Below are 16,291 nucleotides of genomic sequence, written 5' to 3'. Positions count from 1 at the left end.
AAAACACAATTAACAGCAAAAGGAGGTTCTGTACCAGCAAGCTCTCACTAGAGGCTGATGGTGTTCCTTCCCAAAGGAACATCACTCCTGGTGCAGGGCAGTGGGACCATCTCCTGCTCAGTAAAGCTGGTTTGGATGTGCCTGCAGCAGGATCTCCTGGGCTGTTCCTTGTTTTACCCAAGGGGATTCTGCATTTCCATGTCCTGTATGGGCAGGGCCAAGCAGTTTTCCCAGTGCTGATGACAATCCTGCCAGTTAACCGTGCCCCCACATCCAAAATAGATCTGCCTGGAGCATGGGAAAGAGCCTGAGCTGTGTCCCAGCATGGACATGGGAGGTGGGGACATGGAGATGAGGAAAGCAGCTGCATTACCATGGGGGCTGCTAATCCTGTGAGCCTTAGATAAACAAAGCTAATACCTTAATTCCCAAAACTATGTATTTTCCCTCTTTTCATCTCAAAACTATAAATATTTAAATTGATTCTGAGATCCTGGAACCCTGAAGTGATCATCAACCACAGACTTCCCACCAAGTGATACTGAAGAAAAGGACACAAGCACTTTCCTGTTTGGTTGCCTCCAAGCAGGAGAATATTTGTGCTGGGGTGGGATGGCAATCACAGCAGAGCAGAAACTGTAATTTCCAGGCTCTCTATGAAAAGCAGCAGAATTCCCTTTGCACAATTTAATACTGTGGTAAATGTATCTAGGAAAGAGATTTTCTTAGGTGGAAAAAATAGGTCATACACCCCTAAGTGGTAGAGGGTGTTTTCACTCGTTAAATAGTGTTTCCTGATTTCAGTCACTTAAGCGGATTTTCATCACACAAAGTGGATCCTGAAAAACCCAGCACTCACATTATGAATTTATCTCTTCAACCATAAGAAAATCTTCATTTCTGTTCAGTTTAACACAGCAGGTTCAAACAGCTATTTAGCATGAGAAGATAAATCTGTGTTTGCTAGTCACAAAATGAGTCAAATGTATTAAACAACACCTGTTCTAGTATGACTTAATCTCCAGATAAGAAGTTTGTTACCCAGACTTCTCTGGGAGAACAGGTGGGGTATGTTAAAGGAGAAGGTGTGTCTAGAAGGAAAACTCTTTTCTGCCTGTGGCAGCTTCATTCTGTGTGGAAGGAGAGACAATGAAGTCTCCACTCTGTGACACGAGGGTAATTAGCCAGACAACTTTGAGCAAAACCCAACCCAGCTCATGAGAACAGAAAATGGCATTTATTCTGGAGAACAGAAAATGGCATTTATTCTGGAGCAAAGGCCCCAGCAGAGTGCCCAGAGCAGCCATGGTTTTGCTCCATCCCATCCCTCTGCACCCAGGTGTGCCTGAACCTGCCAATAACCTTCCCTGTCCCTGCAGTGGTACCCAAGCTCTGTACTGGGCTGGCACTGGGCTGGCACAGACTGGCTGGGCTCTTGGAGCCTGCAGGCTGGGCTCAGGACAAGGTTCTGGACAGTCACAGGGACCTGCTGACAAAAACAGGTGGGAATTTGGCAATTCAGCTCCAGCTGCCTTCACAGTAGTGGGCATGCACAAACAGAGCTGATGGAGTTTCCTTTGCCTGCTAAAGGAAGCATGAAACAAATTATTTTGTGTCCAAAGTACACAGTAGAGCCATGAGGGACTTCTAATTAGAGAGCTAATGTGCACTTTCCCAGTGATTAGGTAAACACATTTTTTTGTTATTTATAATAGCTTCCATCACACTGATTCAACTAATTACAAAACCTTCCCTTGTAGAAACCATTTACAATTTTAATTCCAATTATTTTTTGATAATTCAGAAATATTTTTCCTATTACTCATCAGAAAGCAGAAAGTTAATCCATTCATTACCAAGCTGAAAGGCTGATTTGAAACCAACCATGGATTACAAAGTCAGACTGAAGGTGAAAAGCAGGAGTTTGCAGTGCAGAAAGTTGAGGGGGGTGGGAATAGCTGTAAAACCCCCAATAGCACCAGCACAAGAAAAAGGAATTTTTTGCAGAGCTGAAGAAGAAATGCAGTGGTGCATTTACACTGAGCACTGCCATGCCCAGGAACTCCTCTGTCCTGCTCCTGGAGGACAGGTGTCAGCCTGGAGCTGCTCCTGGCTCCTTCCCTGTCAGACCTGAAATGCTCTCAACTGCATTTGCACCAATTTCAAAGAAAGCAGACAGGGTGGGTGAGAGTCCTAAGGCTGCTGGAAGGTGGGGCTTGTGTTTGCATCCCAGAGCCATCCCCCAAATCCCACCCAGACACAGCCCACACCACCCTGTCAGCAACTGTAGGCATCTCTCATGGGGCAGCTTTGCCTTTAAAAAATACTAGTTTGACTCAAACCCTAAAAAGGCCAAAGGTTCAAAGTGTCTTTCATGAGCACTATGGGATGACAGTGAATCTCCTGTGATTCCTTTTGATTAAAAAAAATAGAGGTCAGGTCTATGCATCTCCCTCTCCTTAAATTAGATGCTTTCAGGGAGCTGCACTGATTTACAACCCTGGACGAAGAATGAATAAATTTCTTTTAACTGAAATGACCTTTCTGTAATGTATCCAAGCTGGAAATTAAACATCCCATCCGATGTCCCATTTGGAATTTTATTATACAAGCTGTAAGACATTTACAGCTTTTTTCTCTGAAAAGTGATTATGCTCTCTGTTACAAACTCCTATAAAATCCTACAAAATTTTCTTCTGCCTCTCAATTTTGTATAACAAACTCCAAATTCAGAAGCCTATAAAACTAGTTTATTGAATTCAGTGTGAAAAGCTTTGATTTCTGTACATAAATACTTTCAGAGTTATATTCTTCCTACTTCTTATCTTCTCCAAATATTTACTTAAATACACTTTTTGAAAGACAGTTTCAATCTTCAGAAACGAATTGCTCACTGAAATGGGTTTGACAAGCCATGAATGCAGCATTCAGGTTAGAAAAAACCAGAATGTTTTAGTTTTGAAATGCATCTTGCAAGGCAGGTGTGTGTCTCTTGGAGGTGCAGGCCACAATGTCCAGCTCAGCCCACGATTCTGGGCTCACAAGGGATTTTTGGGAGCCCTGTCCCTGCTCCAGGGATGGAGACACCGGGAAGGGCCTTGCAGGCAGCAAGGCAGAGGTGGGAGGAAAAGGAGGGACATGTGAAAAGAGTGGGGGCAGATTCCACCTTTCAGACCTTTAAAGACAATGTTCACAGCACCCCACCCACCCAGCAACCTTCACCTCCCTGACAGAAAACCAGTGCCATGAACACCAATTGTCTCACCATTCCACATCTCCTGTGCTCCTCCCCAGCCCTTTCAGGACTCTTCTAGATGGCTTTTTTAAAAATCAGCCTGGAGGTGAGTGCAACACCTGTGGTTACAGGTCCAGCAGTGCCCAGTTACCCGGGCTTTGCTGAGGAGCCTGCTTTGCTCTCAGCAATGAGCTGTCAGACACGGCTGCTTTAGACCTTGCTGCCGTAAATCCTCCCCTGCAACCTGGGTGGAATTAATTGGATCAAGGGAGCAAAACATTCTGAAGCAGTATGGGTTCACTGAGAGAAACTGTGTAGGAAAATGGATCTGGGGCTGTGGCACTGAAACCACAGAGGAATTTCTGCTGAGCCTCAGAACACCAGGGTGAAGAGCTTTTCTCTGAGCCTGAGTCACCGCTGAGCTGGCACTGCTGTGCACACTGTGCCATGTCCAGCACACTCCCTGCTCCCTCCCTGATGTGCCATGGCTCTAAAAACAAGCCTCTCACCCAAAGCAGTCCTTTCTTCTTCCCTCATCCTCCTCTGGTCATGGGATGAGACCAAAACTGGGAGCATGGTTAGTGTCGTCACTGCTTGGAGCTGGAGAATGGTAAATTCAAGCTTAATATTGCTGAGTATTTATTAGGGGTTGCTGGAACCACGAGAGACCTTGTGCTAGAGAGCCAGAGCTCAGCCTGGCTCATCTCTGGCAGCTAATGAGCACGGAGAGAAGGCAAAAGTGATGGATCAACATTGCCAAAGTGTTTTCCAGCACATCCCCCACATTCAGCTGTCCCAAGGAGCTGTACAGTGCCATGGCTGTGTTAAAGTGCTGTGGTGGCTTACACAGGCATGGGGGGCAGCTGATCTGCACTTGCCAAGCTCTGGCCCTGGGATAGAAACCTTTAGACAGCAAATACTAGCTAATGTTTGTTATTGCTTCAGCTTTTTGGAGAGGCAGCACTGTAGCAGGGGCCAGGCTGCCTCAGTAAATGGATAAAGGCAGGCAGTGAGTCCTGGAGAGGAAAGCACACTGCTCACTTCCCTGCAGGATGCTGGGAGGGTCTGTGCTTTTTGGCTTTCAACCCTGAGGAGCCAATCCTCCTCCTTTGCCAGCCTGTAAAGCTCTGAAAGCAAAAGCCAGACAGCAGGAAAAACCCCTCACTGCTGTTAATAGGCAAAGGGACTAGCGAGGCTGAAGCTGAGTGCATTAAGCACAGAGCTGAATATAAACACACAGCCACCAGAGCACAGAGCCTCTTCATGACAGCACTTTGCCAGAAAGGATCCATTTGTTTCCCAGCCACCCCCAGTGATGGGGCAGGCAGACCCTGTCATCTTTGTCATTAAAGATTGCTCCAAAGCGAGCAAACACCATGTCTGAGATCTTCAAGGCTCAGCAACCCTGCCAGCCCACTGCAGGTGCTTTAGCAGCCTCCAAAGCGACCCAAAAATGCTGCTTGGTGGGGCAGTAGCACTAAGGGAGCACCTAAAATTTCTAAGACTTTCTAACACTGCCCTGGGAGAAGGGAAACTGAACCAAGAGCTGAACCAAGGTGGAGCTGATGAGGGGGTCAGCAAATGCTGCCAATGCAATGTGCACATTGCATGTGTGAGTACAACTCTTCAGAGGAAAAGCTTTACAACTTTGTATTCTCTGCCCTAGAGTCACTGTCATTTTAAGATTCAATGCAAAGATGAAAACAAATCATGCTGTCAAAAAATCATGCATTAGAAACAAATTATTCTCTCTAAATGTATCTTGGCAATATAATTGATAAACTGTGAGTATGTGAAATAATTGAAAAAGCAGGGTGGGGACATACAGGATAAACGACTAAAATAAGAAAGTAATGAACACGTGTAAATAAAAGCCACATTCAATAAATATAAATTACAGCGTGACAAACTGTAAATAATCAGAGCATTTCAGGCCTGGAAAGTGATCCTTCTTCAGGGAAAACTTGTGTTAGCAAATCTGCAAAAGCCTTAAGAAGAAAACAAGAAGACATGAGGTTATCAGGGCACTTTGAAATGGCAGACACGATGGATTAGCCCCTGGACTCATTATTCAAAACCTTCATCAGCAGTGTGGAAGTAAGACATGATACCAGCCCACTTCCCTCCTCCACCCCAAAATACAAATAATCCTGGCAGGAGTGATGTCCTCAGCCTTTCTCACACTAATACAGACAGATTAAAAAACAAAAGGGATGGCATTTTTCCTTCCTGATTTAGCCATTCAGAGGGCACTTTTGGAGGCTAACTTGTCCCTTGATTGCATTTTCTTCCTTCCCCCCATCTCAGGAATCCTTATGCTATTTAAAAATAAACACTCTCGGTTCCCAGCTTCTGCAGATGCACGTATTGAGTTAGTTTTTTTGTCCACCATGGAGGATTTTATCCCATCTCTGTTTCCAGGTCCTAAATCCTTTCCAGATCCTGGGGATTAAATTATCATCAAGACCAGACCATGCCAAGACCCTTCAGCATGAGTGGGGATGCAGCCTGCATCAGGGATGAGCTCAGCCACTGCTGCTGAGAGTATAAAGCAGCCAGAGGATGGACTGAAGAGATTTGGGATGGATGAGGGCTGGTGGATTTACACCCTGGCTCCTGGCTGACTCTTGAAAATGAAGGTGAGGGATGGCAGACCTTCATTTGCTGTTTCAGAACACGGTTGTCTTGTCTCAGGACATCTTTCACTGATTGCCCAGACCACAGCAGGAAGGGTCCTGCTCTCCTGCCCACTGTGGGTGCCCTAAATCCCTGAAAAGTTTGGTGAATCATAGAAGCACAGAAGGTTTGGGTTGGAAGGGACCTTAAAGACCATGCAGGGACACCTCCAGGTGTCACAGGTTGCTCCAAGCCCTGTCCAAGCTGCCTTCAACACCTCCAGGGATGCAGCAGCTACAGCCGCACTGGAGAACCTGTGCCAGGGCCTCACCACCCGCACAGGGAGGAATTTCCTCTCAATAACTAATCCAATCCTGCCTTCTTTCAGTTTGAAGCCATTCCCCCTTGTCTGTCGCTCCAGCCCCTTGTCCAAGTCCCTCTCTGGCTCTCTTGGAGCCCCTTTAGGTACAGGAAGAGGCTCTAAGTTCTCCCCAGAGTCTTCTTTTCTCCAGGCTGAACAGCCCCAGTTGCAGTGGATTCATGTCACATTAAATGACAGTGGGTTAGGATTAGAATAAAAATTTTGTTAGTGGACAGATTTAAAGGAAAGTATTTGCTGCTGTCTAAGACTGAAGCTCATTTGGAAAGCACCCTCAGGAACAGTGTTTAGGCAAAGATTGCAACCTCCACCTTGCTGCAGGCTGGCAGACAATATTGTGTGGTAAAAATACATCATGCTCCATGTCTAGGGGGTAATAAGAAGAAAAGAAATGAAATTAAAATGCAAAATATTGTCAGTGGTTATTTCCATGGAAAGTCCATTTCCATATAATGGCAGAGAATCCATCATGTTCTGCCTTATTTCAGCTGTGATGTCTCCCAAGAAAAGATGTAGGACACAGCATATCTAAGGCAGTGCCTTTGAGAAGAGCTCAAGGTGCAGTTTTCAAGTAGTGGAGGGGAGGGTTGCTTTGCCACTTTCCTTTACAGCCATGCTGGCACTCACCCTTCCCCAAAAGTGATAGAAAATGTCACTAAATTTGGCTGTGGGGCTGCACCATGTGGTGCAGTGTGAGTGGGGGCTGAAGGAGCAAAGCAAGAGTGGCAGCCTGCAAAGAGCTGCTGCAGGGGGTGTGGAAAGGAAAAACCAGCAGAAGGTTTGAAATTTTGGGTACAGGTGAAAGCAAGGCTCACCCAGCAATTCTGCATCTCTACAAGTGCCCAGGAGCCCTGCTGGGTTAATAAATGCCCTGATTTTAATGTAGCCCTACAAGGAATGGCCTGGGACATAGCCTTGCTCCACTATAACAGAGCATTGAATGACACTCAATTAGCAAAGTAATTAATTAATCAATTATGTAAAACAGATGAGCAATCCGATATCCTGTTCTACAATGATACAGCTCTTTGTTGGGACTTAATTAATACACAGGCTTGGGGACAAAATAAAAAAAAAGGAAAAAAAACCCAAATCCTACAGAAGAATGAGTAGGAGAGAATGATTCCAACAGAGGATGGAACTGGGCTGGAGACCAGATGGGATGACAGCCCTGCTCTGAGACAGTAGCAGAGTTATTTTGGGTAGTTTAACGACCAGCCTGATGTTTGTCTCCACCACTGCAGCCAGCTGAGCCAAATTAGGGTCTCCTGCCTGCCAAAACAAATCTCTGGTAATTCCTTCTGTGTAACTGCTCAGTGCCCACCTTTCCAAGCTGGCTGGTGCTGTACATGATGAGGGAGGCATTCAGCAAATCTGTTTGTTGTTTATGTGCCTCCCAGCTCCTTTTGCTGTTCCAGGAGGGCTGCAGGGCTGAGTGCAGCTTTAGGGTCTCTAACAACCACCAAGGCTCACTGCAGGTGTTGGATTCCTACGTGACCAGTACCAAAAGCAATGGGGGTATTGATCTCCTGTAACAGCCCCTTGTAACCCTCAGTATTTCAATAGCCTACATTAATCTGTGAAAACCTACATCTTGTTACAGTCTCTGTTTTATTTAATTTTACTTTAGGCTAGTAGTTATTAGGGTCAATTCTTTGCAGTTGTGATAAATTGATACATCTGTGATGGAGCAAAACTGTGTTGGGGCTTCTACTTATACAGACTTTTACTCGAATATATTTGCATTAAACAAATTTTTGATACTCAATACAGAAAAATCGGTGTCAAATCTGCAAGTCTATTAAACCCTCCAAATGATTTCAGAGCTAATGGGTTTCCAAAGCTTAAACCAATGTGCTTATGGACCTTTGCTTTAGCAATATGCTCCAGGGTCGATTTTCCCATGTTCAAGGGCCAGATTGCAAATGTATTGGCTGGGAATGGAAGCAGAGTCATGCTCCAGCAATGATTCTTATTGAGTAACTATAGATGAGAAAAGGCAGTTACTACCTGGCAAAGACCCTGCATTTTAAGTTTTCTTTACAAACTCCCTCTCTGCCCAAGCCTTTAAGCATGGAATTGCAGGAATTTATAGCGATATGTGGAGGAGGCTGACACTCAAGAGCAGTGGCTGCCAGAGACTGTATTTCTTTCTAAGGCTGCTGTCAGAGGGGTTTCTAGCACAGCTACAGCTGGGAGGGCGACTGCAGAGGCACTGAATGCTCCCATCAAAGCTCCTACATGCCTCTCCCTCTCTGCTGGGCTGACAGACTGCTGCAACATCAGAATTTGCTTCTGGTCTTGCTCTTCCCTTCCTCCCAGAGTGCCACTGTGTGGTTTGTGTGCTTACAGCCTTGTTTCCAGGGATTCAGTTCAAGCAGCCCAGCCTATAGCAGAAACCTGCCTCTACAGTTTCTGGGTTTTCATGGGCTGATCCCAAGCTGCTCCAGTCATTGGGAATTCTCCACTGGAATAAATTAGGTTCAGTGCTGGAAGAAGTGGATATGACCTCTCAGTCCATGCTCAGGGTATCCATCCCCCTCATTCACAACTTACACTTAAATCTGTTGGTTTCACTATTTTCCTTCTCTTTCCAAGATTACATGAAACCATTTCTGTGTCCTCATCCCCTCTAAAAGAGCTGGTCTCATTCCAAAAATGGGAGTGTTCAGAAAGTCAAAAGATTATTAATAGCTCTCTGCCTCTTTTTAATCTATTCAAAAAGCTGTGCAGTGTGCAAAGCTGTTGTGACATGATTTTTCTTTTTTAATATCTCACCCTTTGACTGTCAGTATTTAAGAAAAAATTAAGCTAATCATCAGTGAAGGCTGTAATGCTACTGTTCTATTGCTGCTGGGGAGCTCAGAATAAAATTTTGAAAGAGAAGATATAAATGAAAGTGAGAGAGAGGGAGGATGCATCTCACATTAGAAGTTTCACAGAACAAACTGAAAAGCATTCATTTGCAAAGTAGTATTAGTAAGATAAGGAAAGTATATCTTGGAAAACTGTGAAAAAAGGGCTATTTTTGTAACTTTGTCCTCAGTGCTCCTTTACATGCAGAGGTATGACCCCTCTGATATTGCCCAGCCTGGCAGATTTTACTGAGGATGCAAAGTCCAACATTTGGTATGGATGAACTCCACTATCCTCCAGGTAAGAGTTGGCCCTGCTGACATTTCACCTTGAACCCCAGATGATCTTTTACTATTGCTGGAGCAACATTTCAGCCACAGACACTCTTCAGTATCAGTGGGAAAGCAAAGGCTGCATCTCGTGGCAGGAAGCTCATGGAAATTAGTCCAAGATTCTTCTCTGAAAATGGAGGACAGAGTCATGGAAAAACTTAATATCAGTGCAGCTTATCAGGACATGACAGGAGGGCTATAATAATCTACTGTGAGTATTTTAATGTATGAAACCCAAGTACAACATTAAGCCCAGTACAAGTTGTTACAGGAGGGAGTAGCAAAGTAGGGGTGATAAAACACAAGCTGAACCTTATATGAGGCATAGAAGGAATTCCCAGAAGTGGATATCCCAAAACTCCAATGGATATCCCACTCCCAGGGGGATCTAAAGACATATATATATTTTTATATATTTATTTATACACACACTTGTAATTAAAAAGGAGTGGTGTGTGTGTATAGCTATGCATGTGTAATACAAAACAAAGCTTGCAATGTGCTGCCATTTGAAAGCTAGAAGGAATATTAAAAAAAAAACAGAGCTCCAATCATCGACCCTTTCTGACAAGTAAAATCTCATTTGCATCTCACACACCTTTAAGCTCTGGATTTCTTTTGCTTTGCTCCCAACACTCAGTGCCACACACAGCATCTGACATCTGGAACAGCTGAGACACTTCAGCACAGAAGATCAAACACTTCAAAGAGTCTCAGAGTGGTCTGGGAAAGGGAAAACCCAGTTGTTCTCAGAGTCAGGTAAGGCAATGTACTGCAAGTGATGCGTGGTACCCACAGTAAATAAACTAATGAATGCAGCCAATTGAACCAAAATTTCAGGCAGGTTCTTACCCCTGATGGCCCAACTCAGCCAATGGTGTATGGACAGACACATTATCAGTGCATAGCTGATGAGATGACAATTGTGCAAATGCCTGCAAATAGGTTTCTGTTTTCTAATATTCCACATACAGGGAAAAGGTGATGAAATAACATTTTAAACTCTGTAATTAGCACTGCAATAATACTGGCTGTTTAAATTGGTTAATAATATTAAAGAGGAGCTCTAAACTTAATTATAGAGACAGATATTTCTCAATGAGGATGGCTTCCCACCAATTGTATTTAATATAATTTTGTCTTCGTTTATCCTGTAGATAATGGCCACTGCATGTTTGTGGAATTGCCCTGGATACCTTCAGAACAGACACATAAACATGACAATTTGCAATCTGGAGAGGAAATATAAATGAAAGCTTCCCCCTCTGCCCTTGCTAATTCCTTAAAAATCAATTTTAATATAATTTGAAAAGTTCTGATTTTGGTACAGTTATTCCATTCCATTTGGTTTCATTTCTTTTAAAATAGAGGTTTCTGGAGACCTTGCATTAACTCCACAGATTACAGCTGGCATTGAATAGAGGTAAAAGTTATGAAGCAAATATAAAGAAGCATCCATTTCCATGTATGATTAAATGCTGACTCAAGGTAGTGCAATATTTTTGATCCCCTAAGTTTAATAAAATTCAGGACAGGCAATAAGGAGTCGCAGACAAATTAAAATTTATTGAGACAGACAAAAATGCAACTATTTCAGACTACAGTTAAGCATTTACAGTTAACCAAAGGTAGCAAAATGCTCACATTCCACTTAACTCCTTATGGAAAAAGCATTCAGAATTTACTATGCAGTTCTACTACTATGACAGTCTACATCCATCTACAGTAGGGACATCGAACTGAAACACGTAATATTTGGATCTCTCCTTACAGATCTACACATTGAACAGTAACAGACATCAACAGCATTGAGAAAAGTATAAAAAGACCAAAACCCACCTACTGTAGAAAGGGCTTTTTGATGTGTAGTAACTGTACAAAGCAGTCTGTGGATGAAAGGATGGCTACAGGAGGGACTGCCAGAGAAGCCAACAAACGGAGGAAGCGAAGCTGAGCGACCTGGTGGTCTGGGTCAGGTGCTGACCTTGGATCTACGTCAGCTGCTGCTTGAGGGAGAAAAGGCTACAAAACTCCTAATATCAAAATATTCCCATGCCAGAAATGTACACTGAGACTAACAGACTAGGCTGGAGAGGCAAAGAGAAGCATTCACTAACAAACAGTGTTGTTTTAAATATAAACTTTACATTTTCAATATAAACTGTAGAATAAATATTAAATAAACACTTCAAATGGTTTAAAATAATCGCACAGAACAGCTTAAAAAAAGGCAAAGAAAATAAAGAGGGTTCTTTGTGTTCACAGCAAAGGCCAGTAATGACCCAAAAAACCCAACTGTGCTGAAATCTGAACTCAACATTTTGATTTAACTACAGTAGTTGAAAGAAACATAAAGCAAGACCTAACAGTAGACTGTTCATAGACTGTAATATGAAAAGAAAATGAGATTAAAAATTTGTGTTTCTAAAGAATGGGACAAATCTGATTCCACTTGGTTTGTGTCTCAAAAAGAATGGGCCAACTCAGATTCCATTTTTCACAATGAGAAAATATTTGGAAGGTCAATGACTTGATTCAGATGGGAAGTAAGTCCTGCTTTGTTAAAAAAAAAAAAGGAAAAAGAGAAAAAGAAAGGGATTGAATTAAATTAAATTGGAAGCAAATTAAATCCTTTACAAAGCATGAAGAATGGAAGGGGATTGATCTGGAAGAGCATTGGTTCTTGGTAGAATCGCTGGTTTTTTTATCACTATTTCATTAAATAGAAGAGTTTCTTAATGCATCTCCCCAGACTGCACACACACATACATATGCACACACATATTTGTGCATTAATGTATATATACAGTCACACAGAGATATACATATGTATATATACAGGCTCCACCATGGGAGGACACCAGTGGATCACAACAGGGCTTTGTTAAATAGCTGTGCAGGATTTAGGAACTTGCTCTCAAAGCAATCCAGAGTCTGAGCTGCCCTTCCAAGCATGAGAGGCTGTGGGACCCCTGGCATGGGGCATTGATGTCCTGCAGTCCCCCCAGCTACCCCAGCCCATAAAATGGCACATTTCCCATGCTGGCTGGAGTCAGAAAAACACTTGCATGAGTCAAACAGGTCACCTGGAGAGGGGGGTCTGCCTGGATCCAGGCCAGCAGGCTGTGTGCACTTGTGTGTGTTTCTGGGTGCAGGGGGATGTGCCATGAGAGCCCCCCAGAGCCAGGGCTCCTGCCCTCTGTGCTGGGCATGGGCTCTTCACTGGGGCCCACCCATGTTTGAGCTGGTGAGTCTGGGAGACAGCCACTGGTTTACAGTTAGAGATAAACCCTTCCAGCTCTGATTTGGAAGCATGGCATGTGAAAGATCACAGCAGGAGACCACTAGTGCGTGGTGCTGCCACGTCTGCCACATGTAAACTCAAAGATGTTCACATTCACTTTTAAAGGCTTATTAAACAGCTTTAATTTAACCATCTTGCATGTTTACATGGGACAGCCCCCTGCAACCTCAGACCTGGTACTGCCTGCAAGGGCTTACACTGACAGACTTTACCCTGGGGAGGTGCTAGGCAGGAAAAGGGATTTGCTCTGTGACCTTTGATGTAAGGCATAGCCCAGGATAAGCCATTGTGGAGGCACACAGGACTGCCAAAACCCCCTGGCTCTGTGTGGAGAACAAGTCCAGTCAGGAGGATAAGCATAATCTGCTGATTGTGGAGTTTGGATTTATGTCAGAGTGAAATGGCAGCTCTGTGCCTCAGGCAGGTCTTGCACAGAGCCAGACCCAGAGAGTATGGGGTTAATTAAGAAAATACCAGAGGAAAACCAGACAGGACATTTGAGAAGGAACCTATTGACAATGTTCAATTGCTTTTCACAAAATCATATTTAGGGAGACAGAAATTCTGGGTTATCTGCTACTCCTGCAAGTTGGCAGGATTTCTGTGAAAGGCAAATAGAAAAAGTGTGTACATGTTTGTGTGTGTCTGTGTGCAGTGCAGCTCGTGGAAAATGATTATTAAATTTATTTTTCTAAAGGTATGGGAAAACCAAAGGGATTTATTGGAGGCAGGGCAGATTGCAGGCCTTTTGCAAATGACTGTGATGGCAGATTTTTGGGAGGATGCAGGGGCGTGAAACAACAAATTCCTCATGGTTTTACACATCCTTCTGCATTAATAATGATTATGCAGCCTTGCTCTTTGTTCTCAGGTCATTAATCTGGATAAATAGGAAATAAAAGAGGAGAAAACAGGAGAGCCCCTGCAGCACATGGTACCTGAAAGGAATTCCACTTCTGATCATGTCTGAAAGCAGAGGTCCTACCCAGAGGGCTGCCAGGTGGGCACTGGCTTTGGAGAGGGCTGAGAGCCAACATCCCCAGGCCAATGTACCTAAAAACCTGACTTCTGCCAACCTGTGTGGTATTTTTCAGCTTTCAACTGACTATGTAGTCAACCATGTTGTGACTCAATGCTGTCTCCACCTCTATATCCACCATTAACTCAGAAAAAAATCGAACTAGTTTTTGTTATAAAAACCATTCTGCAAAATAACACTGGCCAACCACAGGCACTGCTAAAATACACCTGCATCCTAATGCAAGAGTGGGGTTAAAGTTGCTGTTACTGCTTCACAAAACAGCAAAAATAACAACACAGCCCATTACTGCATCTGAGAACTGCCATAGGAAAGGACACTGCAAAAAATGTAAAGTCAATATCCTCTGACACAAGAGCTTTGAATATATGGGAGGTATCGAGGGAATCAAAGATTGGATTTTAATACTACTCTTTTTTAGGAGTGTGTATTACAAGTGTGCAGCATCACACTGAGCCAAGGGGTTATACTTTCGAAATATCACCAGCTAAAGCTGCCTTTTTAAACAGGTATCTTTGCATTGAATAAGTGACAGTTACTTTTGAGGCTTTGTGTCTTTGACAGCATTCTAACTTTGGAAGGAGGGTTGCTAAATGGAGAACAGACAGGTCTGTGTGAGCTGGGAGCAGAGGCTGCCTGTGTGCTGTTAGAGACCCTCCCAGAGCAAATGAGCTCAGACAGAAGCTGAGGAACAGCTCTGGGGGTGGCTATGGTGCTACAAATGCATAAAATACTCTCCCCTCTGAAAGGCAGATGGACTCTGTCCCCTGCTTGGTCCATGACAGCTGCAGGTTCTTAGCATCTCTTAAGATCAAGGCCATGTTCCTTTATCAAATAAAGAGTGTCAGTGAGCTGGTCTGTGCCCTCGTGGGAGTTTTGCCTTCAGTGTGAGCTGGACTAAACCTGCTGGACTCATTCTCAGAGAATGGGAGCAAGGTAAAGTCCTGCCAGTGGGTTTTCTTCTGGATTAAACCCCTGGTACTGGGCAGCCACTGTCCAAAGAGACTTACTCTTCACTGGGACATTATAAACATGGACTAGAAAATGAGGCACCTACTTTTCCTTCTTCATGAAAAAAAAAACTTTTTCTGATATGATCCAGGCAACAATTTATGAGACAAATTCTCTGACATGAGAGGGGCTTCTAAGCCTTTGTATTGTTTTTTTTTTTTTTTTTTTGAGCCCCTTCCAGAATTTTTTAGGATAGATTTCCTAAGTGGTGCAAGTGAGGATTAAGACACAAAATGGTCTTGAAACAAAACTCATTGCCCCTGTGGATAAAACAAAAATCCCCCAAACCAACTGAACAAAAGCTGTATTCCAAACAGTCCTTGCTGGAAAAAAAAGTTGTCATCCAAATTAAATTGACTATACAAAATTAAACTCAGTAGAGAGGGAATATTTGTGCCAGGTATTCTCAGATACAATTGCAGAGATATGGTGTGAGTTGCAATATTGTGCAAAATGTGAGTCCTCATTATGATGGGCACTACCATATATAACCAATTTCATCATCCTTATCATCATCTTCATCTTCATCATCTTCATTAGCTGCTCTTACATGAATCTTCAGTTTTCCTTCTTTGTCTTTTTTTGTTGCTTCAGGCTCCTCTTCCAAATCATCCAACAATAAAACAGATCCACCACTGCCAAAATCCCCTGAGGTTTCTTGCTCTTCTTCTGAAACAAGTGAGCAGGAAAGGTCATTTCCTCACAGAACACCAAATTCCACATTAATCACTATCCTTCTCATGCAAGCCACTGTCATTTGCAATGTTATGTTTAGCTATTCATGAAACAACCCTAAAATTTAAACTGGAATAAATAGATATCAATTGACTCTGAAAAAAATTCTTGCATAAAACACCCCCTATGCATTGTCCTCCTCCTACAGGCTTGACTGGAAGGTTCCAGACCACTCACATGCAGGCCAGAAATTCATTATTCTTTGTAAATACTTTCATTCCACCACAGCTCAGTAAAACAGGCTAAAAAAATTACAAAAATTTGTTTTATTTGAGTGCATAAACTTAACTCAGCAAATGTAGCTTTTGAACCCAAGATCTGTGATGTGATTCTGGGCATTCTGGACCTTCTAGGTCTCTGTTCCTTCTCAAAAAAGAAAGTTGCATTCACAACCATCTCTGAAGCACTCAGAAAGGTTGTAGGTGACATCTTCCTTGTCTGGGCACAACAACTAATTGGTGATTTCACTTACCTTGCCCTGTCAGCAATTTTATTTGGCTTGGTTGCAATATATACAATTTTACACATTTTGGGCTTCCCTTGTCTGGAAAGGCATTACACATGAAGTTCCAGTAGATGTGCATTCCAGAGTATACAGAATAATATATTTAATAACCATGCTGAACAACCCCAGTCCCTTAATTTTTATATCACTAAATGCACTTTGCAGGCTGGTAGCAAAAATGTCTCAACAGTGGTTATTGCCTGTTAACTTGTGCTGCACCCCTGCTGTCCAAAGGACCCATGAGGGCCCCATTTGTAGTGTGAACAGGAAAACAGAGGA

At 43.2% G+C, this 16,291-nt stretch overlaps 1 protein-coding gene across 2 annotated transcripts in view; it reads right to left on the bottom strand.

Annotated features, from left to right (window-relative positions):
- Positions 1–10,964: 10,964 nt before the first annotated feature.
- SPOCK1 (SPARC (osteonectin), cwcv and kazal like domains proteoglycan 1) overlaps positions 10,965–16,291 on the bottom strand; it is a 281,460-nt gene continuing 276,133 nt past the window's right edge. For both annotated transcript variants that reach the window (XM_033072969.2, XM_033072970.1), the window contains one exon: positions 10,965–15,441. In XM_033072969.2, the coding sequence (XP_032928860.1) occupies positions 15,251–15,441 (191 nt within the window). In that variant the 3' untranslated portion in view covers positions 10,965–15,250. The remainder of the gene's footprint in view (positions 15,442–16,291) is intronic.

This window comes from Catharus ustulatus, chromosome 15, assembly GCF_009819885.2.
Source record: "Catharus ustulatus isolate bCatUst1 chromosome 15, bCatUst1.pri.v2, whole genome shotgun sequence".
Lineage (NCBI taxonomy): Eukaryota > Metazoa > Chordata > Aves > Passeriformes > Turdidae > Catharus > Catharus ustulatus.
This window is presented reverse-complemented; position numbering and strand designations above follow the sequence as displayed.